The sequence below is a fragment of the Ylistrum balloti genome, unplaced genomic scaffold (assembly GCF_031769215.1).
Source record: "Ylistrum balloti isolate Yb309-2 unplaced genomic scaffold, AGI_CSIRO_Ybal_v1 Utg369668, whole genome shotgun sequence".
In the NCBI taxonomy this organism is placed as follows: Eukaryota; Metazoa; Mollusca; class Bivalvia; order Pectinida; family Pectinidae; genus Ylistrum; species Ylistrum balloti.
In genome coordinates, this window is record NW_026781915.1 from 144,546 (window position 1) to 171,642 (window position 27,097).

The 27,097-nt window shown below is 38.1% G+C and overlaps 1 protein-coding gene across 1 annotated transcript; it reads right to left on the reverse strand.

The window, feature by feature from the left end:
• Positions 1-1,461: 1,461 nt before the first annotated feature.
• Positions 1,462-26,436, reverse strand: LOC132561027 (spindle and centriole-associated protein 1-like). The gene is made up of 17 exons (XM_060225748.1): positions 26,359-26,436; positions 24,935-24,982; positions 24,608-24,686; positions 9,425-9,498; positions 9,203-9,274; positions 8,729-8,784; positions 7,917-8,023; positions 7,476-7,673; positions 6,586-6,758; positions 6,243-6,392; positions 5,897-5,989; positions 4,858-4,950; positions 4,597-4,684; positions 4,134-4,292; positions 2,803-3,755; positions 1,951-2,043; positions 1,462-1,677 (listed from the first exon to the last, which is right to left on the reverse strand). Exons 1-17 carry the CDS (start codon positions 26,434-26,436, stop codon positions 1,576-1,578), a joined length of 2,616 nt encoding a protein of 871 aa, XP_060081731.1. The 3' UTR covers positions 1,462-1,575.
• Positions 26,437-27,097: the final 661 nt, after the last annotated feature.

Sequence of the window (27,097 nt, forward strand, 5' to 3'; positions counted from 1 at the left end):
TACTTTAAGCTATTCGATATTGCAATGTCCTACCACTGAAATTCCTGCATAATCCAGGGAAGTAGGTGGTACCCACCCCCATTTGGGCGTGGTCCAGAGATGATAAAATTTCTTCACAATGCCCTATATTATTAGTGTTTTAAAGAAATGTAATCAACTACAAAACCAAGTTGCAAATTATTTTATTATATAACCAAATCTGTATCAACATGATAAATACTAGCAATATAACTGACACTTGAACCCATGTAATAGCCTACAGTTGAAATCTGGAATATCTATTCAAAGGTGAATCTATAACCTAAACTTTCTGTTAATTGTGTTTCACTTGATATTCATTTTACCTAAAAAAGCAACCGCATGCCAAAATACTCCGTAAGAAAATGTGAGTCAATTATTTGTTCAAATATATATTGATATGAATACAACTGTTATTTACATTACCTTGGTACAGTCTTTCAGTAGAAATGTATTACAGATGTGTCTAGAGATCACCATAATATATGTGTACAACTATCGCACATGGATATCTTGTCATTCACCAACCAACAACATGAAGAGAAAATATTCAAAAAATAGAACATCTTTATATATTCTAATATCAAAATATTTATTCAGGCAATATATTTTACCATGCGATAGTACAGAAATATAACAAGTATGTAAATCAAACATTTGCCTAAATTACAGTGTAAAACAGTGTCAGTTAATAGCACTATACCTAAATACAATGTTCAATTCTTTAAAATAAGGCTGCACATGCAGGGTTTTGTGGGCTGATAAGGGGCCTTTTCCAAAATCCAAAATAAAAATCCACTCTAGGTTTGCGTTCACCAGTCAAGACAAAATTTACATAGTTTTATTGAATGTAGTTTAAATGGTCCATTTTTGGCTGAGCTTTCACTACACTCAAAATGTCCAGCTATTTTATAACTTCGGGGAAATAAAACAGGAGCTGAATTGAAGATCTTCATTATTTCAGGCACACCAGTTTTTATAACAAAAAACCATGATAATTAAGTTTATCAAACACACTAAGGTAATCAGAAATTCTCTTGTCTTTCATTCATTTATTACAACCATCATCTCGTATATCAAAAAATGAATAATATATAAATATGTAACTTCAGAAATATCACAGCCACAGTGAAATCCATTTATGCAATGTCTACTTTTAAGTTTCGTCACCTTTGATACTCCAGGGGTTATGATCACTTTTGCTCTCTGCACCCCTGAAACATGTAATGGCAAAATTGAAGGCACTAGTTAAGTAATTTGATTGGGGTGTTCCCTGAATGCATACATGTCATTTGATTAGCCCCAGGAGAAAAAAACTGACCAATCACAGGCTTGTACACTCCTTTGAAGACTACTAAGGAGTGACACACCAACTTCAACGCCATTTCAATATGCTGTCTTGTCCACAAGGTGTTGCACATAGAACCTTTAATTTTGCCATGACATGATCCAGGGGTGTAGAGAGCGAGATTGATTATAAACCCTGGAGTATTGAGTTGTCTGTTGTGTCTGTCACACATCGTACTTTGCAGAGTACTAACTGGATCCCAGAATAGTCTACGCTCTCTTAGGTGAGGGGCTACTCTCATTGGTTGAATCCAAACTCATGCTTGGAATAGATACTGTGATGCCTCTAGAAGAAGCTGACCCAAGGTTGTTCTGAAACAATAAAACCTATTGATGCATCTGGGCCTTAATGGAAACGAATCAAATTACAGAAACCTTCAATATATAACCTTAATGGTATTCAATTTACCTGATCAAAATTTCTAAATTTTGAACTTGGTGTTTAACTTTGTCGTTATTGTTAGAAAGCAAGACAGAAATTCAGTTCTCAATTTTTTTTTTAATTTCTTAAATTTGAGATTAAGAAAATCAAGAGACTACATATGAAACATTCAGTCAGGACTTTTTAACACTAATGACAAATACCTGTTGTGTCAAGCCCTGGAGACTGAGGTAGTTATCAGATTTCTGAGATATTGGAGAAATTGGAGGCGAAACAGGATGGGAAGGAAGACCATGCTGAAATGAAATCACAAAAATTTTAAAGGATGCAAAGAGAGATTTCATCAATGGCATTACAACATGGATATTTATGTGGACCCACTGTAGAATGTTTGTGATTGAATATCATACACACAAATGGCTGAAATAAATTCAAGATGATTGGATAAGGTATTTTGATTGCGAGAGTGTAGTCTACACAACATCACGTGTGATCTCTAACCACCTTTGCTATATACAAAATCTTAATCACATATAGAAAATACTTACCCTTGTAGTCCTATCAATGAAAATACTTCTTTGAAAGTATCGTGACAAAATAACTAACATGACTTTAGTATACCTCAATTTATCAAAACTTAACCTCATCTTTCGTACACAAATTGATCTATTTCCCTCATTTCCTAATTTCATGTTAAAGCTGTGTAAGATTGAAATATCCATCAACACACAATTATTTGTAAGACTGACCACAATAAATAATGAAGAAATTAATGTTATAGAACAAGGCTTACTGACAATTTGACAACCTAAGAATCTAGCCTCAACTCCACCCTCCTAAATGGTTAGACATACATGTGTATGCACTGTTGATGTTATTTTCAAAGCATTACTTTGTTGATATAAAACAATTATTAATACAGAGAAATCCCCTTTAACTAGCACTGACATCTACCCCAGATATCGTTTAAATATCTGGGTGAGAGAATGTTTTACATCCTCACCTGACCTTAGACTGTTGAAAAATTCAGCACATTTAAGAGTGAAATGCTTTACCTGTTGTGGATTGCGTTGCCCAAGGACCACAGCAGCACGGAGCTCGTTATCAGTCTCCTGTAACGTATGATGTTGGTCTAGGTGTTCCTGGTGCTGGTTTTGCTGTTGCTGCATCAACAGCTGAAGACGGGCCTGGGCTTCCTCATGCTGCTTGTTAAGTTCTAGGATCTGAGCGGCCAGTACATCCTTGCTGTTGTAGGAGGGTGGGGCTGGTAGGCCACTGGTGTGGGCAAGGTGTCTCTGATCCTGGCCTGAGCCTCCAAGACTTCCACTTTGTGAAGCACTTGAGTAAAGTCCTAGACGTCCACCTTGTGAAATCTGGCTAGCCATTGGGTATGATATGCCTGACTGACCTCCCAGTGACTGTGTCATTCCTGGTCGGATGGTTAAGTGTTCTGGTACCTGTCCTGATGGCCTAACACCATTATGAAGAGGCCCTTCTACATTACTTTGTACCAAGGGAATGGGACGGGGCACAGCAACTCTGGCAGCATTGGTTGTCAAGTAAGGCCTGCCCTGCATGCCTTGGCCACCCAGAGGTCCTGGGTAAGATGCTGAAGAGCGTGCAAGGCTGTTGCCTTGCAATGAGCTGCCAGCCACTGACGGCACCTGGCTTGATGCAAGTGATTGTGGGGGATTCCCAGGAGGAAGGCTCTGTAAGAACTGTGACTGTGGGTACCATGGCACTCCCTGAACCTGCTGAGGACCATTGGGGTCAGACTGGGGATCGCTGAGCCCTTGATTTACACTAGAAGGTAGGTTTGGTCTGATAACTCTGGCACCAGTTGTAGGATGCAGACCTGGACCATTGGGTAGCTGTGTAGGGTCGGAGTGGCTATCCACAGAACTTGCCCGACTTGGATTACTGCTGACTGGTCCATGCAAATAGCTAACTCCACCTACAGGAAAATAACTGCTGTTGTTTGGCAGGCTAACAGGTGCTGGCTCGTCAGCTGCAACCACAAGATGTAGAATTAACAAAAATTGTTTAAAGATGAACTGACAACAGAAAAAGGGCAATTTGAACGGTCCACCTACATACACATTAACCAAGATGATTTGTGTGCATCTTTTTCGTTTTTGATGTTTGATAAAAGCTTCCAGAAAAAGAAAAAATAGATATCAAACACACAAAAAAAATTACCAGATACTGGTATAAATATTTTAAAAAAATTGTTAAAATGTAAATGAAATGGATGAGATTTCATATTGACATGAATGAGTTTTATCAAACACAAGAACATGTTTTTTAGTCCCAGGTATCCATCAATTCATTTTGACCATTTAGACACAACAACTATGACCTCCACCGTGACTATTGTTTAAAGCACCTGTGATTGAGTTGTTTTCTGTTGATTCCTCATCCTCCTCCTGCTTGTGTAGGTGAGACTTCCTCACTGGTGGGGATAACAGAACAGCTGCTGAAGCAGACTGAACGTGATTGGGGATAGCTGATATTTCCTGTGGCTGTTTGGCATCTTCACCAGATTCTGTTTACATTATATTATATTAGATTTAAGAAACTAGTCTCACATTTTTTCTCTCACTAAAAAATGATGTTATGAGATGTTTTTAGGAGATAATTTCAAACATAAAAAACACTGCAAGTTGCACTCAGTGTAAGTTTGAGAATTGATTTTGAGAAAATAAAGTAAGAAAAATACTAATGCAGCAACAGTTATGCCAAACTTGTGCTCAATAATAATATATATATAAATTACTCAAAATGTTAAGCATATAAGCAAACAGAAGAGAATGCACACATTATGAGTCCAAGTGAGTACATCTTTTTACCTGTATGAGATGGTGGAGGAGGGGCTCCTCTTGGGGGCGTTTTTAACACAGCTTCCTCTTCCATTAGACCAGCCTTGTGTAGCACAGCCTACAGTCAAATCAAACACATTAGTGTCAACACATCAAGATCATCGGAGTTTACTGCCTTCACACAACAGTAATTTCATTATATATTTCTAAAATCTGTTGCAATTGAAAATGTTTTTAAATTTTTCATTTAATCTCCATGACAATATTTCTGTCTATTTTTGTCGTCAGTACCTTGAGGTGTTGTATTTCACTCTGAGTTTCCAGCTTATACTTGGTAAATTCATTCTTCAACTTTGCTGATTCATCTTGAGTTAAAATAATATCCTTCAATAAAGAAAAAAGAAGAAAAATTAACAAGTTCTGATAAAAAGTTATTGTATAAGTATTATTGGTTGTCTCTATTTTACTACAACTGTCAATAAATAATGCTTCAGTGTGGCTATATTTTGGTGATCCCCTCTCTCCAAAAAAAATTGAGCAGATTGAAAATCAAGAGTATTTTTCATAGCTGAACTTTTTTCTAAGTCAGTAACATACATCTCTACATAAAAAGTGTGTGCCCATGCTTAAGTATGTTTGGTATGTATGTTAGATGTGTAGATCAAACACTTCCAAACAATACCATGGATTGAATACACATCATCATGTGTAACATTTAGTATGGGTTTAATGATACGGCTGAAACATCATTGACATATCATAATGCACTGAGACTGTATCATGAAATGTATCGGTATATATCATGACATGAATTACGTCTCTTTGTTCTGTAATGGAAAAAAATATCACCATGGCAATGAGGACAAGACATGAAAAGCTTTTCTGTTATCAACTGATGTAGAGTTTCACAAACGCTTCATTTCTGCGAGCGTCTAAGTTATAAAACGTGCAAGGCCAGTAAAGGTTCAGGTACAGTTTTTATCTATTAATCCTCAAAAATAACATAAAACACTGGAAATGTGATATATCGGAATATTCAGGTATATGTTTGTATATTTGTATATTACAGTATACCGTATATCATACACCCCTATTATTCAGTGTTTATTAGAATCACCAACACGTTATTTAATTATCCTGTAAAAAGCCTGTCCCCTGACTTTGGGTCAGAGTTATTTATTGGCACTCTGGGATTATTACAGAACTGATAAAGTTTTGCCAAAAAAAACCCAGTTTTACAAAAACCCAACTCTTTATATACAGGTCAAAATATCTGAGAAATATGGAATTTGATACAAAACAAGACAAATTTTCTTCCTTCACTACTTACAGATGTCAAGGCATCTATGAGAGCAGCTAATTGAGACACATCTTGCATCAACTGCTCTCTGACCATCATCTCTGCCTTCAGTCGGAGATCATTCTGTAGAAGACAACGTATCAGAGATTAATCTAGACAAACTTTACTTCAGGAAAAGGGCAGTACCCTCCAAGTGCTTTGTTTTCCTGTCTGAATATAACCAATATAATATGAAATTATGACCAGAAACATGAATATGATAACAATATGTTGATTAATTCATATTATGATCAATAGACTGCAAACCATATGTTTACTTATTGAATTGAAGCTACACTCTTCTATTCTGTCTCATTTTTTAGAGACAAACACCTACCTCTTTTAGATAACGACTGAGTTTGGTGACAGAGTCAACCAGCGACAGTGTGTATCCAGAAAAAGTTTCTTGTCGATGTCTCTCAGCTGGAACCTGACGTCCTGTCTGCTTCTCAAACTCTGCAATCTCATCCTGGAGATTCTCCAACACCTGATGGACATCAAAAGATAGTCGAACTGAGGCTCAATGGACAAATAATGCAGTTTTGTAAACACAACAGAAAATGACTGATGAAATATGTTTACTTCAATATACATCTGAAACATGTACCAGTAATCAGATCAGTAGGAGTGATTTCGTTGGAAAGGTAACATGTTCCTTTAATCCATTAGCTGACAGTTACCTTGCGTAGATCTGTCAGGTTAAAAGCTGATGTGTTGTGTTGAGGAGATTTAGGAGGAGCCACTCTTTTTCTCGTCTTCTTAATTTTTTTTGTGTCATTGATTGCTGACTTTGGGGTTTTGAGAATTGAAACAGACTCATTTGGGTTCTTTTTCGGAGTTTCATAACCTGTTCCTGAAATCAGAATGGATACACTGCTATTATTGTTTCATAGCTCTGTGAACATAATAGAAAGTAATAGGATATTGCTTTCCTTGCAGAAAATAAGCTGCAATCTGAAATGGATAAGTAGAGTTGATGCAAGATTTAATAATGTATTTTTAAAGATGTGTGACTGACAATTAAGGTAGACCTTTGGTTAGTCTGAACAAAATCCAAAAAGAAAAGGTCAATAGGGCCTGTATCACTCATCTGATTTAGTATGCTAAAATTGAACCTATGGTAATGTGACACCTCACCTATGGTAATGTGAGACTGTTACACCTCACCTATGGTAATGTGAGACTGCTACACTTTATCTATGGTCGTCCGAGACTATCACTGATGGAGTTGCAAAACTGTCAAACAATACCTCAGACGATGTGAGACTGTCATATATTATCTATGGTGGTATATCACACATTCTATATGGTTATGTGAGCCTGTCAGACATTCCATATGGTTATGTGAGCCTGTCAGACATTCCATATGGTTATTTGAGCCTGTCAGACATTCCATATGGTTATTTGAGCCTGTCAGACATTCCATATGGTTATGTGAGCCTGTCAGACATTCCACATGGTTATGTGAGCCTGTCAGACATTCCATATGGTTATGTGAAACTGTCAGACATTCCATCACTTTTACCTTTGGTTGGTTTGAAACTGTCACACATGTGAGACATATCATTACCTATGGATGTGTGAAGGCTTGCTGTGTCCTGAATCTGTGTACTTTGTATTGGACCCTGGGCCAGTTGACTGAGCTGAGCTTGGCCACTAATAGTGCTGAGAGTATTGTTCTTTTCCTCATGGGCCAGGTACCGCTCAAATCGCTCCATATTCATTTGAGGTTGGTATGTTATCGGATCAGGAGCGACTGCCTCATCATCTGGCGGGATACAGAATCACAACTGTAATGCTAACTCTTCTACGTTTTATTGAAGTGAGCTATGGAACTATTGAATTATTCAATAATGAAATATTTTGTATAATATCCATTTAAAATATCTCTCAGACATCAAATGCATTTCAAATATAAGGCATCTGAAATATTTCCAAATTTTAGTAAAATGTGTATTTATTCCCTTTCTGATGAGATCACAGAGAATCAATACAAGTCTGTAAAACACACCTGAATCTGTCTCAAAGTCATTCAGGGCTGATCCATCCATGAGAGACTGACTCAGGGCTTCCATACGTGTCTGGATGTCAGGGTATTCTGCAACAAGGCTAGCTGTCCTATCAAACACAAGGAATGAATACATTTCATGACAATGTAAAAATATCTTCATTAAGTCAAGGAACTACTGATGATTTCAACCTCCAAGGAATCAGGTACAACTAAGTGAACCTGTATTTTTTATCCATTTTTGTTGGGTGTAAACAATTCAAAGTAAAAGTAAACAATTATGTTATTTTGAGTGTTGGTGTCCTTATAAGAGATGGTGGTTACCTCAATGACCAACATGCAGGAGTCCTACTATATGCTCTCCAAAGTAATATGGGGATTGGGATAATATGTCATGTCCAAGGACATAATCTCAGCTCTTTGACACAAACCTATCCTGGGCAAGGATCAAACCACATATCTTGGATCTTCAAACGAGGTTGAAGAGGAAAGGGCTATCATGGCCCCTTGATGCTTGTAAAATATGTACATACTAATAACAAAAAAATACTATTCTGATATGAGATTGTATATCCTCCTGCCCACCGTCCCCACCTACTTTTTATAACATTGAAAAAAGAATAACCATCATGTATTCATAATTTTGCATTTTTTTAAAATTTGTACTAGTATCATTTACTATTAAAGACCAACATTTGTGTAAATTGTTGATTGTTATGGTCGTTTTATGTTTGTATGCTTAATAAGGCAATCAGAAAGATACCCTCAGTGAAATTGGTTATAAAAAAATTTGTTTATAGACATTCCATACAAACCTGTCTACACCATCAGGGTCTGGGGCTGCAGTAACATGTGGAAATCCTGTAAATCTCTGAAAGAATTGAAAATAATTGTATGTCTAATTTCATCTAACAGATTTCATAGACACTTATTAAAGTACTTACTAAATCAGTTGGAGAAATGAAATAATTAGTAAGATTAGGTAATTGGATAAAACTGTTATTTCTTTATAATATCCTGTCCATCATACATATCCAGAACCTACCTATCACAGATGACTGAATACCACTGTGTACATTCAATCAGTAATGATCCAGCAGACCAGAAAATGTCAGGTAAACATTAATAAAAATGAATATCAGATTTGACACGAACAGAATTTTCACACAGATAAAAAATTTGGTATGTCGGTAAAAAGTTTTAATCAGCATGTCTATCTATCATACATATAGAAACTATTGATTTTTATCATTTGGACAAAGATTCCAAGAGGACAGAACTATACAAACCTTAGGATCATCACCAAACATGTCCTTCACAGATGACATCATCTTATCAGACTTTGCTATCGCACTTTGAAACTGAAAACATTGAAAGTTTATATGTAAATACTGTTTTGTAAGAAAAACATCAATATGGCCATAAAATTCCATTTACACACTGACAAACCACTATAATCATAAACAACCTTTTAACTTTTTCTAGATATGTAATTGCTGTAGCTCAATTACCTGATGTTGGTCATAGAGAACTTCCCTCATAATGGCAAGTTGTCTGGCTTCAGCATTAGAAATACTCAAATCTGCTGCATTCTTCTCTGGAAAATTATCAAATCGAAACATGGCATTCATTTAACTTTGATACGTAGTTACAGAATCAAAATCCATAAAACACTTTAAAGTAAGCTATATACAAATCATATACAATCAATATATTGGCTTAAAATAATTTAAATTTTGATTTTTTTTTATTTCAGAATCATACACAAAAATCAATTCAATGGCCTGTAAGTAAATGCTGCAGACAAGATTCGTAAGTTATGTATGGTCACAAATTTAGACATTAGAAGACCTTACACATCTAACAAGGAAATTTTTAAAACTGAGAGATGAGATCTTCAAACTAGGGTAACATTACAAAAACAACATGGAGCATTAACTTTTGAAATGCATTTGAATCAAACTGCTATTCATGAAAACACAACTTCATGTCATGGTGGTTAAGCCTACCAAGTTTGAAACAGATCAGTAAAATGCTGTGAGAGGCAATCACCTGGTAAATAAAAGTCTACAACAGATGGTTGGACTGACAATGCCATACCATGTTATGTCCCACCTTGTTATGTCCCACCAAATTTTTTGATGGCACATAAATTTTTTTTTTACAGAGCAATAGATGTTTCATAATTCCATTGTTTTACTTGAGTCATAACCAAATATATAATAATCCAATCTTTTCTCTTTTCCTTGTTAAACACATATTTAATATTTAACAATAAACACATGAAAATTTAGTAACAATGAACTAGAGATATATATGTATCCCCTTTATTGATCAGGTGAATGTTTCACATGGCAAGATTTTCTCTTTCTAATAGATTCATGAGAGAACTAACTGATTTGTAAAAATCAGAAAAAACCCACAATGTCAAAAATAGCACCGTGTTCACAAGACTATTGGTAGGTACATTAAATATACCTTCATTTCACAAGGTTAAGTATTTACTGTCACCAAACTATGTACCTACTTATCACCAGACTATGTACCTATTTATCACCAGACTACGTACCTATTTATCACCAGACTACGTACCTACTTATCACCAGACTACGTACCTACTTATCACCAGACTACGTACCTATTTATCACCAGACTACGTACCTATTTATCACCAGACTACGTACCTATTTATCACTAGTACCTACTCATCACCAGACTACGTACCTATATATCACCAGACTACGTACCTACTCATCACCAGACTACGTACCTATATATCACCAGACTACGTAACTACTTATCACCAGACTACGTACCTATTTATCACCAGACTACGTACCTACTTATCACCAGACTACGTACCTACTTATCACCAGACTACGTACCTACTTATCACCAGACTACGTACCTACTTATCACCAGACTAACGTACCTACTTATCACCAGACTACGTACCTATTTATAACCAATTACTCTACTCCGTACCTATTTATTATCAATAACCAGACTACGTACCTATTTATCACCACGTACCTACTTATCACCAGACTATGTACCTACTTATCACCAGACTACGTACCTATCTATCACCAGACTACGTACCTATTTATCACCAGACTATGTACCTATTGATCACCAGACTACGTAACTACTGATCACCAGACTACGTACCTACTCATCACCAGACTACGTACCTATATATCACCAGACTACGTACCTACTTATCACCAGACTACGTACCTATTTATCACCAGACTACGTACCTATTTATCACCAGACTACGTACCTATTGATCACCAGACTACGTACCTACTTATCACCAGACTACGTACCTCCTCATCACCAGACTACGTACCTATTGATCACCAGACTATGTACCTACTTATCACCAGACTACGTACCTACTTATCACCAGACTACGTACCTACTTATCACCAGACTACGTACCTATTTCTCACCTACTTATCACCAGACTACGTACCTATTTATCACCAGACTACGTACCTATTTATCACCAGACTACGTACCTACTTATCACCAGACTACGTACCTATCTATCACCAGACTACGTACCTATTTATCACCAGACTACGTACCTATTTATCACCAATCACCAGACTACATACCTATTTATCACCAGACTACGTACCTACTTATCACCAGACTACGTACCTACTTATCACCAGACTACGTACCTATATATCACCAGACTACGTACCTATTTATCACCAGACTACGTAACTTCTTATCACCAGACTACATACCTGTTTATCACCAGACTACGTACCTATTTATCACCAGACTACGTACATACTCATCACCAGACTACGTACCTATATATCACCAGACTACGTAACTACTTATCACCAGACTACGTACCTATCTATCACCAGACTACGTACCTATCTATCACCAGACTACGTACCTATCTATCACCAGACTATGTACCTATTTATCACCAGACTACGTACCTACTCATCACCAGACTACGTACCTATTTATCACCAGACTACGTACCTATTTATCACCAGACTACGTACCTATTTATCACCAGACTACGTACCTATTTATCACCAATCACCCGACTACGTACCTATTTATCACCAGACTACGTACCTATTGATCACCAGACTACGTACCTACTTATCACCAGACTACGTACCTATTTATACCTACTCATCACCAGACTACGTACCTACTTATCACCAGACTACGTACCTATTTATCACCAGACTACGTACCTATTTATCACCAGACTACGTACCTATTGATCACCAATCAACAGACTACATACCTATTTATCACCAGACTACGTAGCTACTCATCACCAGACTACGTACCTACTTATCACCAGACTACGTACCTATTTATCACCAATCACCAGACTACGTACCTATTTATCACCAGACTACGTACCTAGATACTACGTACCTATTTATCACCAGACTACGTACCTACTTATCACCAGACTACGTACCTATTTATCACCAGTACCTATTTATCACCTACGTACCTACTTATCACCAGACTACGTACCTATTTATCACCAGACTACGTACCTACTTATCACCACTACGTACCTATTTATCACCAGACTACGTACCTATTTTTATCACCAGACTACGTACCTATTATCACCAGACTATCACCAGACTACGTACCTATTTATCACCAGACTACGTACCTATTTATCACCAGACTACGTACCTACTTATCACCAGACTACGTACCTATCTATCACCAGACTACGTACCTATTTATCACCAATCACCAGACTACGTAACTACTTATCACCAGACTACGTACCTACTTATCACCAGACTACGTACCTATTTATCACCAGACTACGTACCTATTGATCACCAGACTACGTACCTATTTATCACCAGACTACGTACCTATTTATCACCAGACTACGTACCTATTTATCACCAGACTACGTACCTATTGATCACCAATCACCAGACTACATACCTATTTATCACCAGACTAAGTACCTATTTATCACCAGACTACGTACCTATTTATCACCAATCACCAGACTACCTACCTATTTATCACCAGACTACGTACCTACTTATCACCAGACTACGTACCTCCTCATCACCAGACTACGTACCTATTTATCACCAGACTACGTACCTATTTATCACCAGACTACGTAACTACTTATCACCAGACTAAATACCTATTTATCACCAGACTGCGTACCTATTTATCACCAGACTAAGAACCTTCTTTTTACCTGACTAAGTACCTACTTTTCACCAGAAAACGTACCTATTGATCACCAGACTACATACCTATTTATCACCAGACTACGTACCTATTTATCACCAGACTACGTACCTACTTATCACCAGACTACATACCTACTGATCACCAGACTATGTACCTTCTTTTCACCAGACTACGTATCTACTTTTCACCACCAGACTAAGTACCTTCTTTCCACCAGACTACGTACCTACTCATCACCAGACTACGTACCTATATATCACCAGACTACATACCTACTCATCACCAGACTACGTACCTATCTATCACCAGACTACGTACCTATATATCACCAGACTACGTACCTACTTATCACCAGACTACGTACCTATTTATCACCAGACTACGTACCAATTGATCACCAGACTAAGTACCTATTTATCACCAGACTACGTACCTTCTTTTCACCAGACTACGTATCTACTTTTCACCACCAGACTAAGTACCTTCTTTCCACCAGACTACGTACCTACTTATCACCAGACTACGTACCTACTTATCACCAGACTACGTACCTACTTATCACCAGACTACGTACCTACTTATCACCAGACTACGTACCTACTCATCACCAGACTACGTACCTACTCATCACCAGACTACGTACCTATCTATCACCAGACTACGTACCTATTTATCACCAATCACCAGACTACATACCTATTTATCACCAGACTACAGACCTACTTATCACCAGACTACGTACATATCTATCACCAGACTACGTACCTATTTATCACCAGACTACAGACCTACTTATCACCAGACTACGTACCAATTTATCACCAGACTACATACCTATTTATCACCAGACTACGTACCTATTTATCACCAGACTACGTACCTATTTATCACCAGACTACGTACCTACTTATCACCAGACTACGTACCTATTTATCACCAGACTACGTACCTATTTATCACCAGACTACGTACCTATTTATCACCAATCACCAGACTACGTACCTATTTATCACCAGACTACGTACCTATTTATCACCAATCACCAGACTACGTACCTATTTATCATCAATCACCAGACTACCTACCTATTTATCACCAGACTACGTACCTACTTATCACCAGACTACGTACCTATCTATCACCAGACTACGTACCTATTTATCACCAGACTACGTACCTACTCATCACCAGACTACGTACCTATATATCACCAGAATATCTAAAAAAGACTACGTACCTATTTATCACCAGACTACGTACCTATATATCACCAGACTACGTACCTACTTATCACCAGACTACGTACCTATTTATCACCAGACTACGTACCTATTTATCACCAGACTACGTACCTATTTATCACCAGACTACGTACCTATTTATCACCAGACTACCTACCTATTTATCACCAGACTACGTACCTATTTATCACCAGACTACGTACCTATTTATCACCAGACTACGTACCTACTCATCACCAGACTACGTACCTATCTATCACCAGACTACGTACCTATCTATCACCAGACTACGTACCTATTTATCACCAGACTACGTACCTATTTTTCACCAGACTACGTACCTATTTATCATCAATCACCAGACTACATACCTATTTATCACCAGACTACGTACCTATTTATCACCAGACTACGTACCTATTTATCACCAGACTACGTACCTATTTATCACCAGACATCACCAGACTACGTACCTATATTATCACCAGACTACGTACCTATTTATCACCAGACTACGTACCTATATATCACCAGACTATGTAACTGCTTATCACCAGACTACGTACCTATTTATCACCAGACTACGTACCTACTTATCACCAGACTACGTACCTACTTATCACCAGACTACGTACCTATTGATCACCAGACTACGTACCTATTTATCACCAGACTACATACCTATTTATCACCAGACTACGTACCTATTTATCACCAGACTACGTACCTCACCAGACTACGTACCTACTTATCACCAGACTACGTACCTATCTATCACCAGACTACGTACCTATTTATCACCAGACTACGTACCTATTTATCACCAGACTACGTACCTATTTATCACCAGACTATCACCAGACTACGTACCTATTTATCACCAGACTACGTACCTACTTATCACCAGACTACGTACCTATTTATCACCAGACTACGTACCTATTTATCACCAGACTACGTACCTATTTATCACCAGACTACGTACCTATTTATCACCAGACTACGTACCTATTTATCACCACTACGTACCTATTTATACGTACCTATTTATCACCAGACTACGTACCTACTTATCACCAGACTACGTACCTATTTATCACCAGACTACGTACCTACTTATCACCAGACTACGTACCTACTTATCACCAGACTACGTACCTATTTATCACCAGACTACGTACCTATTTATCACCAGACTACGTAACTACTTATCACCAGACTACGTACCTACTTATCACCAGACTACGTACCTACTTATCACCAGACTACGTACCTATTTATCACCAGACTACGTACCTATTTATCACCAGACTACGTACCTATCTATCACCAGACACCAGACTACGTACCTATTTATCAACAGACTACAGACCTACTTATCACCAGACTACGTACATATCTATCACCAGACTACGTACCTATTTATCACCAGACTACGTACCTACTTATCACCAGACTACGTACCTATTTATCACCAGACTACGTACCTACTCATCACCAGACTACGTACCTATCTATCACCAGACTACGTACCTTCTTTTCACCAGACTACGTACCTATTTATCACCAGACTACGTACCTATTTATCACCAGACTACGTACCTACTTATCACCAGACTACGTACCTACTTATCACCAGACTACGTACCTACTTATCACCAGACTACGTACCTACTCATCACCAGACTACGTACCTATTTATCACCAGACTACGTACCTATTTATCACCAGACTACGTACCTACTTATCACCAGACTACGTACCTATTTATCACCAGACTACGTACCTACTTATCACCAGACTACGTACCTATTTATCACCAGACTGCGTACCCTTATCACCAGACCGTACCTACTTATCACCAGACTACGTACCTATTATCACCAGACTACGTACCTATTTATCAACAGACTACAGACCTACTTATCACCAGACTACGTACATATCTATCACCAGACTACGTACCTATTTATCACCAGACTACAGACCTACTTATCACCAGACTACGTACCTCCTCATTACCAGACTACGTACCTATTTATCACCAGACTACGTACCTATTGATCACCAGACTACGTACCTACTTATCACCAGACTACGTACCTATTTATCACCAGACTACGTACCTATTTATCACCAGACTACGTACCTATTTATCACCAGACTACGTACCTATTTATCACCAATCACCCGACTACGTACCTATTTATCACCAGACTACGTACCTACTCATCACCAGACTACGTACCTACTTATCACCAGACTACGTACCTATTTATCACCAGACTACGTACCTATTTATCACCAGACTACGTACCTATTTATCACCAGACTACGTACCTACTTATCACCAGACTACGTACCTATTTATCACCAGACTACGTACCTACTTATCACCAGACTACGTACCTACTTATCACCAGACTACGTACCTACTTATCACCAGACTACGTACCTACTTATCACCAGACTACGTACCTATTTATCACCAGACTACGTACCTATTTATCACCAGACTACGTACCTACTTATCACCAGACTACGTACCTACTTATCACCAGACTACGTACCTATTTATCACCAGACTACCTACCTATTGATCACCAGACTAAAAACCTTCTTTTGACCAGACTATGTACCTATTTATCACCAGACTACGTACCTATTTATCACCAGACTACGTACCTACTTATCACCAGACTACGTACCTATTTATCACCAGACTACGTACCTATTTATCACCAGACTACGTACCTATTTATCACCAGACTACGTACCTATTTATCACCAGACTACGTACCTATTTATCACCAGACTACGTACCTACTTATCACCAGACTACGTACCTATTTATCACCAGACTAAGTACCTATTTATCACCAGACTACGTACCTATTTATCACCAATCACTAGACTACCTACCTATTTATCACCAGACTACGTACCTACTTATCACCAGACTACGTACCTACATTACACAATGTTACAGCAGTCCAGTCTAGTTCTATTCAGATCTCAACAGACTACGTACCTATTTATCACCAGACTACGTACCTATTTTCACCAGATCACCAGACTACGTACCTACTTTTATCACCAGACTACGTACATATTTATCACCAGACTACGTACCTACTTATCACCAGACTACGTACCTATCTATCACCAGACTACGTACCTATTTATCACCAGACTACGTACCTATTTATCACCAATCACCAGACTACTTACCTATTGATCACCAGACTACCTACCTATTTCTCACCAGACTACGTGCCTATTTATCACCAATAACCCGACTACGTACCTATTTAACACCAGACTATGTACCTACTTATCACCAGACTACGTACCTACTTATCACCAGACTACGTACCTACTCATCACCAGACTACGTACCTACTCATCACCAGACTACGTACCTATCACCAGACTACGTACCTACTTATCACCAGACTACGTACCTACTTATCACCAGACTACGTTCCTACTCATCACCAGACTACGTACCTATCTATCACCAGACTACGTACCTATCTATCACCAGACTATGTACCTATTTATCACCAGACTACGTACCTATTTATCACCACCTACTACGTACCTATTTATCACCAGACTACGTACCTATTTATCACCAATCACCAGACTACGTACCTATTTATCACCAGACTACGTACCTATTTATCACCAGACTACGTACCTACTCATCACCAGACTACGTACCTATTTATCACCAGACTACGTACCTACTTATCACCAGACTACGTACCTACTTATCACCAGACTACGTACCTATTTATCACCAGACTACGTACCTACTCATCACCAGACTACGTACCTATATATCACCAGACTATGTACCTATTTATCACTAGTACCTACTCATCACCAGACTACGTACCTATATATCACCAGACTACGTACCTTCTTTCCACCACACTATGTACCTACTTATTACCAGACTACGTACCTACTTATCACCAGACTACGTACCTACTTATCACCAGACTACGTACCTATTTATCACCAGACTACGTACCTATTTATCACCAGACTACGTACCTATTTATCACCAGACTACGTACCTATTTATCACCAGACTACGTACCTATTTATCACCAGACTACGTACCTATTTATCACCAATCACCAGACTACGTACCTATTTATCACCAGACTACGTACCTACTTATCACCAGACTACGTACCTATCTATCACCAGACTACGTACCTATTTATCACCAGACTACGTACCTATTTATCACCAGACTACGTACCTACTCATCACCAGACTACGTACCTACTTATCACCAGACTACGTACCTACTTATCACCAGACTACGTACCTATTTATCACCAGACTACGTACGTACTCATCACCAGACTACGTACCTACTCATCACCAGAATACGTACCTATCTATTACCAGACTACGTACCTATTTATCACCAATCACCAGACTACGTACCTATTTATCACCAGACTACGTACCTACTTATCACCAGACTACGTACCTATCTATCACCAGACTACGTAACTACTACTTATCACCAGTATATAACTACGGGATAAGTTGATTTTTATTCGTGTGAAATGTCTACCGGTTTCGCCCGAACAGTGGGCTTCTTCAGGACAGAGTATAAACAATTTTTTACCCCTAAGGTACTGAAAATCGGGAGAAAGTTTTCATTGTTATTTATGACGTCTTACAATAGACATCACATGATCATAAAGTAACGGTTAAAATTCTATGATATTCCTTCACGGTTACTGTTATCATTTTTAGTTTAATTTTCGGAATTAACAGTGAAAAAAATTTTTAAAGTTCATATGCGATAGTTTCTAATATGGTGGTACAAGATATAAACATATGTATATTGCATAGTCATTCTTCTGATCTTAATAGACTAGTCATCATAGACTCGTTCATCTAGGCACACCGTCGACGTAGACTCCGACTGGTAACCTAACCTCCGGTAATCAACCGTAGACGATATGTTAGAGTTTGACGCTGTATCATCACTATCAGATAATTCCAAGTCTTTCTTTAGTTCTTCTAGTGCTAAATCCAAAACCGGTCGATAGTTTTTATGGGCTGGTCCGACTGTGTCGTATGGGCCCTCCGCTGGTTTCAATCTGAATTTCACTTGTTGTAGTTGTTTCTTTGTCAGCACCTCGAACGGGCGCTTATCCTCCGGTTTAGTTGCGTTCATTCTGGTGTTATCCTGGAAAATTTCAGGTTCCACTTGGTATCCTGGGTGTTTTTTCTTTAAATGTTCTTTGTACGCCCCTTTCCTTCCATAAGTATGTTTACAAATTTTGCATCGGTGCCATGTTTTCAGCATGGTGTGTACTTTATCTGCATGTCTTCTCAGGTTTCCTAAACTTGAGTACGTTTTGCCGCATTTTATGCACGGTATTCTCGGCTTTACTTGCGTCTTTTGATCTGTTGCCTGTTTCCTTGGTGTTTGTTTCGTACGCGCCATCACGATATAATATTAAGACCTTCTGGCTGCGTTGTTCTCAATATCCTGATCCAACTCTCTTCAATTCTCAGGCGACGGTTGTTATCACTGACGTTCGATAACAGACCGGTGACTATGACGTCACTGGTACTGTGACCTGGCGACGTGAAATGTCCCGCCACCGGCTTGTCTGGGTGTTTGTTAATGATGCTATACAGATGATTGCGGATGCGTGTATTTATCGTCGTCGATGTTTGTCCGACATACTGCATACCGCATTTTTTACATGATATTAGGTACACCGCGTTCACACTTTGGCATGTGATCTGTCCCTGTACTTTATATTCTGATCTGGTAGTGTGACTTGTGAAGTGGATAGTGGGTTTCATATGCGCACATATTCTGCAGTTTTTTCCGCACGGACCACTGCCCGGTCGGATAGAGTCACGGCAGATATCGCTTTTCACTAATATATTCCTGATGGACTTGGGTTTGGTGTAGGCCATTATCATTTTGTAATTCAACAGGCCCCTGGTTCCCGGGCCCTGTCCTAAGATATGTTTGTATTTCTTTAGTAATAATCCAATCGGTGGGTTTGCTGAGTTATGCGGGATGACGAAAGGTATTACCTTGCGGCTGTTCTCTTTCATTTCCGGGTTTAATAATTCTTCCCTAGACACGGCTCGTGCTTTATTGACTGCCTCGGTCAGTAGGTTAAGCGGGTATCCTCTTTTTCTGAATCTCCCTACTAGGTTGGAGCATTCCTGTTCGAAGTGGTTTGGGTCACTGCATATTTTCTTGATTCTTAATGCTTGTGAGTATGGGATACTGGTTTTGGAACGTTTGGGGTGACAGCTGTGGTAGTGCAAGTATAAAAACGCATAAGTGGGTTTGTTATACAGTTTGCTTCCCAAGTTGCCGTCCGGTAGTTTGTATATAGTGGTGTCTAAGAAGTTGACCTCGGTATCACTGATATCAAAGGTGAACTTAATTGTTGGGTGGTTTGAGTTCATGGCTTCACAAAAGGAGGCAAGTTCCTCTCTTGTATGTGTCCATATAAAGAAAATGTCATCTATATATCTCCACCAAACTAGTGGTATTTTTTCTTGTGTGGCTAGGAATTTCTTCTCAATGTAATCGATGAAAATTATTGCATAGTTAGGTGCCATCTTGGTCCCCATGGCGGTAGTTTCTGCAAATAATAGTCCGTGTTGAACCTAAAACAGTTGTTTGTTAATATTAATGCAATCATCCGAAGGAGGATCCACGTGCTGGGTTGTGCCTGCGGACCTCTCCCATCTAAGGCTAATTTCACTGCCCTAATTCCTTCTGTGTGTGGGATAGATGTGTACAGCGAAGATACGTCCACTGTACATAGTATACTCCCCGTCTGTAGTTGGCCTAAGTTTATTGTTCTTCGTAGGAAATCATTGCTATCTTTCAAATATGAGTCTGTTTTCATGGCTAGTGGTTTAAGATGGTGATCTACAAATTCTGATATCTTTTCTGTGCAACTACCTATTTGCGATACTATGGGTCTTCCTGGATTACCTGCTTTGTGTATTTTAGGTAGCGTATAAAATATCGGGGTTCGGGGGTTTCTTGGCGTTAAGTATTTGATTTCAGTGTCGGTTAATAGCTCTCTATCTTTTATGAACTTAAGAAAACCGGTAATCTTTTTTGTGACTGATGGGTTTAGATCTGATTTGACTTTCTCATAGTGAGTACTATCATGTATTTGCCTGTGTATCTCTTGCATGTAGTCCTCTTTGTTAAGGATGACTATAGCGCCACCCTTATCCGCTGGTTTTATGACGATGTTTCCATCATTACTCAGTGATTTGAGGGCATCCTTTTCCTTATTGGAAAAAGTATCTAGAAAAGTATCATTTCCTGCCGGTGGAGTCCAGCCGGATGTTCTGCGGAACGGGCTTCTCTCTTATTCTGGTGTATCCTTGAAGAAATGGTTGATGCGTACCCTTCGGTTAAAAAGGTAGGTGTGAGTGAGTATGTTATCTAATTGTGGTGCCCCTGGAGTCGGGCAGAAATTTAGACCTTTGGACAAAACATCTAATTCGGCTTTATTTAATACCCTATCTGATAAATTTACAATCCCGCTATAATCACTTTCTATGCGCGTTTTCCTGAATTTTTTCCGCGGGATGAATTTCCGGTGGTGTTTGCGCGTGAGTTCCATCCCGTTTGTTTATCTGTCTTGTCTTGTTTATCTTTCCTTGACTCCTTAATGCGTGTGAGTGTAAGTTCAGTTGTATCCCAGACCAGATCTGATATGTCTGGTGTAGTTACTGCTTTAATTAGATCTTTGACCTTTTCTATCTCCTCGGCCAACTGTGTGTTTCTGTCAGCCCAATAGTTCAGGAGAGCTTTAGTAAGGTCCAACCCGAATTTCATGTGGCATTTGTCCCATTCAATGCTAAACTCTGTGTTCAATTCTGGTACTTGAGGGCTTACAGTGACCTGTAGTCCTTTAGGTACAATTCCGTTTTGTGTGCACTTTCGAAGATAGTCGGTGTGGTTCTGACCTTTAAGTGCCTGGATTCTGAGCTTGCGTAAGGCTTTGAAGTGTGGTACTACTGAGGCTGGTAAGGTTGTTCTCTCTGTAGTCGTATTTTCTCTCTTCCTTTGAAGTTCTAGGTTACTGGCATTATCCGTGTGATTGTCATGTGGTAACTTGAACAAGAAGTCATTAGTGTTGTACCTATTTAGTACCTATTTATCACCAGACTACGTACCTACTGATCACCAGACTACATACCTATTCATCACCAGACTACGTACCTACTTATCACCAGACTACGTACCTACTTATCACCAGACTATGTACCTTCTTTTCACCAGACTAAGTACCTTCTTTCCACCAGACTACGTACCTACTTATCACCAGACTACGTACCTACTTATCACCAGACTACGTACCTATTGATCACCAGACTACGTACCTACTCATCACCAGACTACGTACCTATCTATCACCAGACTACGTACCTATTTATCACCAGACTACGTACCTATTTATCACCAGACTACGTACCTACTTATCACCAGACTACGTACCTATTTATCACCAGACTATGTACCTTCTTTTCACCAGACTACGTATTTACTTTTCACCACCAGACTATGTACCTTCTTTCCACCAGACTACGTATCTACTTGTCACCACCAGACTAAGTACCTTCTTTCCACCAGACTACCTACCTATTTATCACCAGACTACGTACCTACTTATCACCAGACTATGTACCTTCTTTTCACCAGACTACGTATCTACTTTTCACCACCAGACTAAGTACCTTCTTTCCACCAGACTACCTACCTATTTATCACCAGACTACCTACCTATTTATCACCAGACTAAGTACCTATTCATCACAGACTACTTATAACCAGACTACGTATCTACTTGTCACCACCAGACTAAGTACCTTCTTTCCACCAGACTACCTACCTATTTATCACCAGACTACGTACCTATTGATCATCAGACTACATACCAATTTATCACCAGACTACGTAGCTACTTATCACCAGACTACGTACCTACTTATCACCAGACTACGTACCTATTTATCACCAATCACCAGACTACGTACCTATTTATCACCAATCACCAGACTACGTACCTATTTATCACCAGACTACGTACCTATTTATCACCAGACTACGTACCTACTCATCACCAGACTACGTACCTATCTATCACCAGACTACGTACCTATTTATCACCAGACTATGTACCTATTGATCACCAGACTACGTAACTACTGATCACCAGACTACGTACCAATTAATCACCAGACTACGTACCTCCTCATCACCAGACTACGTACCTATTTATCACCAGACTACGTACCTATTTATCACCAGACTAAGAACCTTCTTTTGACCAGACTATGTACCTTTTTATCATCAGCCTAAGTACCTACTTTTCACCACTAGACTAAGTACCTTCTTTCCACCAGACTACCTACCTATTTATCACCAGACTACCTACCTATTTATCACCAGACTAAGAACCTTCTTTTGACCAGACTATGTACCTTTTTATCATCAGCCTAAGTACCTACTTTTCACCACTAGACTAAGTACCTTCTTTCCACCAGACTACCTACCTATTTATCACCAGACTACCTACCTATATATCACCAGACTAAGTACCTTCTTATTGACCAGACTATGTACCTTTTTATCACCAGCCTAAGTACCTACTTTTCACCACTAGACTAAGTACCTTCTTTCCACCAGACTACCTACCTATTTATCACCAGACTACCTACCTATTTATCACCAGACTACCTACCTAGTTATCACCAGACTAAGAACCTTCTTTTGACCAGACTATGTACCTTTTTATCACCAGCCTAAGTACCTACTTTTCACCACTAGACTAAGTACCTTCTTTCCACCAGACTACCTACCTATTTATCACCAGACTACCTACCTATTTATCACCAGACTACGTACCTATTTATCACCAGACTACGTACCTTCTTATCACCAGACTACGTACCTTCTTTTCACCAGACTAAGTACCTACTTTTCACCACTAGACTAAGTACCTTCTTTCCACCAGACTACCTACCTATCTATCACCAGACTACATACCTATTTATCACCAGACTACCTACCTATTTATCACCAGACTACGTACCTATTTATCACCAGACTAAGAACCTTCTTTTTACCTGACTAAGTACCTACTTTTCACCAGACTAAATACCTACTTTTTTTTTGGAGGTCTTTCTGTTTTTGCAGTCTAGCAGCCAAGGCATGTTTTGACTGGTGAGATGCTTTTCTGTATTCCTAAATAACAAAAAACGGTGAATCATTTTTAGAATATGTACAAGATTATTAGAAAAATAACATAAATACATAGTTATATACTGTTTACATAATTTGATATAAAACTCAGCAATTTACCATTTGTAACTAAGTTATATTTTAGAGTCAATACCTTTAGTATATATCTGTTTCCCCCAGGATACTGTAGTGGATTCCCTTGTTTTCAATTGTTCTTTGAATTAAATAAAAATTTAATATGACCAACTTACTATTTCTTCTGGTGTTGCCTTCAGTGCTGTTAAATCATTCACTGTGTCCTGTGAACATACAGAAAAACCATTACTTTATTGAAAACAATCATAGATTATCTACAAGTACTTACATATCTCATTCAGATAAGTAGTACTGTATAGAGTTATTTTTCAATAAAATAGAAAAGAACAGCTAAGACTGTATCTCTTTTAATAAAGAGTTTACAAATAATAAGTGAGGACTTACAGACAGTAAACTGTGTTACAATTTTAACAATGTTCAATTTTTTTCCCAAAGTTTCTAAGACTCAGAAGAAAATTGATGAAATTACTATCTATAATGATCAAACATTCACATACCACAGGGTGATTTCTGTTCACTCAAGTTTTTGGTGGGATTTAATAAAATGAATGAATACGGATGAGAACACTGAGTGGTGGAACAGTATATATATATCATATGCCTAAGTAAACAATAACAACACCATCAACAACAATAACAACAATTCCAAATCTTTTTCAAACTTCAAGGAATCAAAGTCTACCAAGTTTGAAAGAGATCTGTCAAAAACTGACAGAGGATCTAAAAACAATTATGACAACATAAACATATTCTGTAAAGTTTAAATGAGTACATAAAACAAAAAATTGATTCAATTCTTAAGATGTTCTGTCACAAGATGAAATAATCCAAATTATTCTGACATTCTATCGACATTTGTATATCACACTGAAGTCAACAATAATGCTATTGAGGGCTCGAGCCACACAGGAAACAGTTTTGAAAATGTTAATGTAATTTTAAATACAAAAAAATGTATACTAAATATTAAGTAGCAATGTTATGGTCCATACCAGATAAAGAGGGAGATAACTCCTTCAGAACACCATTTCGGTAGAGTTACATCATTATATAGTCACCTTTACCATGATGAACATGTATATCAACTACAAAGTCTAGATAATTGTAAATGATATAGCCAAAAGTCTCAAAAAAGAAAAAGAAACATGGAGCAATAAGTAAAGATGTGAGGGTGCCACTATTTTAGCCTGAGACATTTTTCAATTCTGAGATGAAAATATTTACAAAATATGACTAAAAATCAGAAACTGTCAAAAGTCATAGTCTGTACAAAAAGAGGAAAAGACCAAAACACAACTCTGCTTTAGGACACTTTCAAAAGCACAAAAATATAGCAAATAATGTTGATGTAAATAAGATAACCCAGTAACATTGAAATGGAGAATAAACATACACTTGATACAAATGATGGTTGATGCCACCTACCCACCCAGCAAATACCATATCAGAATATATCGCACATGTCTTAAAGAGAAAATTTCCTTTCAACTTCTGTTACAGCAAGTCAATAATAATTTTTATCACTGCATTTCACTACATTTATGTTGCTAACATTTATGCAATATTTAACATTACTCACATCCCATACAGGTTTTCGTCGTATAGGTTTCTTCTTGCGAGGAATAGCAGAAGTTCTACGCACTCTAACAAAGGACATTTTTGGCTAGGAAAACAGGGTCTGAAATAGGAAAATCTGAAAAATGTGTGGAAAGAAATTATTTTTAAAATGTTCACTCTCAGCTTTAATATAAACATCACATCCAATATCACAAAATGCTTAATGTTGGAAGCTAGTTGTATAGTACCAATTATTTACACCATTTCAATTTAGCTGATATTCAATTATGAGCAAACCTGCATCAATATTCAACACCATGACATATGTATCATTTCATGAAGATAACAGAGATTAATAGAAAATATTATAATTATCTCTAGTAATTTCAATCAATTAATCAACTTTGAATTATCAAAATTAATTAAAAAGAATTTGTTGAGTACCTGATACCAACTGTAGTACATTTTCATTGTCTGTCAAAATTTCATTTGATATATACTCAGTACACTATGTACCACCGTCAGAGGTCTCCTTAGGCTCCTAATGTAATGCAAATATTTTGAGTATGGTGCAGGAGACTGACTGATTGACGGATTGACAGGTTTACAGTCCCCATGACAGAGGAAGCTTGGTCTACATTAGTGTTAGATGTAACGTGGACTATTAAAACTCTCATTTTGGAAACTTATAATCCACACCACAAAATTCTTCCTTAAGAAGACTTAGATTCCCCAATAAATCTGGACTCTGCACTAATTCA

What these genes read in the sequence shown, in the direction of transcription:
- LOC132561027 (XM_060225748.1), bottom strand. Translation starts at nt 26,436, where the DNA reads ATGTCCTTTGTTAGAGTGCGTAGAACTTCTGCTATTCCTCGCAAGAAG. An exon ending in AGGCAACACCAGAAGAAATA is followed by an intron (nt 24,687 to 24,934) that starts GTAAGTTGGTCA and finishes TTTGTTATTTAG; the next exon opens with GAATACAGAAAAGCATCTCA. An exon ending in GAAAGACCTCCAAAAAAAAA is followed by an intron (nt 9,499 to 24,607) that starts GTAGGTATTTAG and finishes AGAAGAATGCAG; the next exon opens with CAGATTTGAGTATTTCTAAT.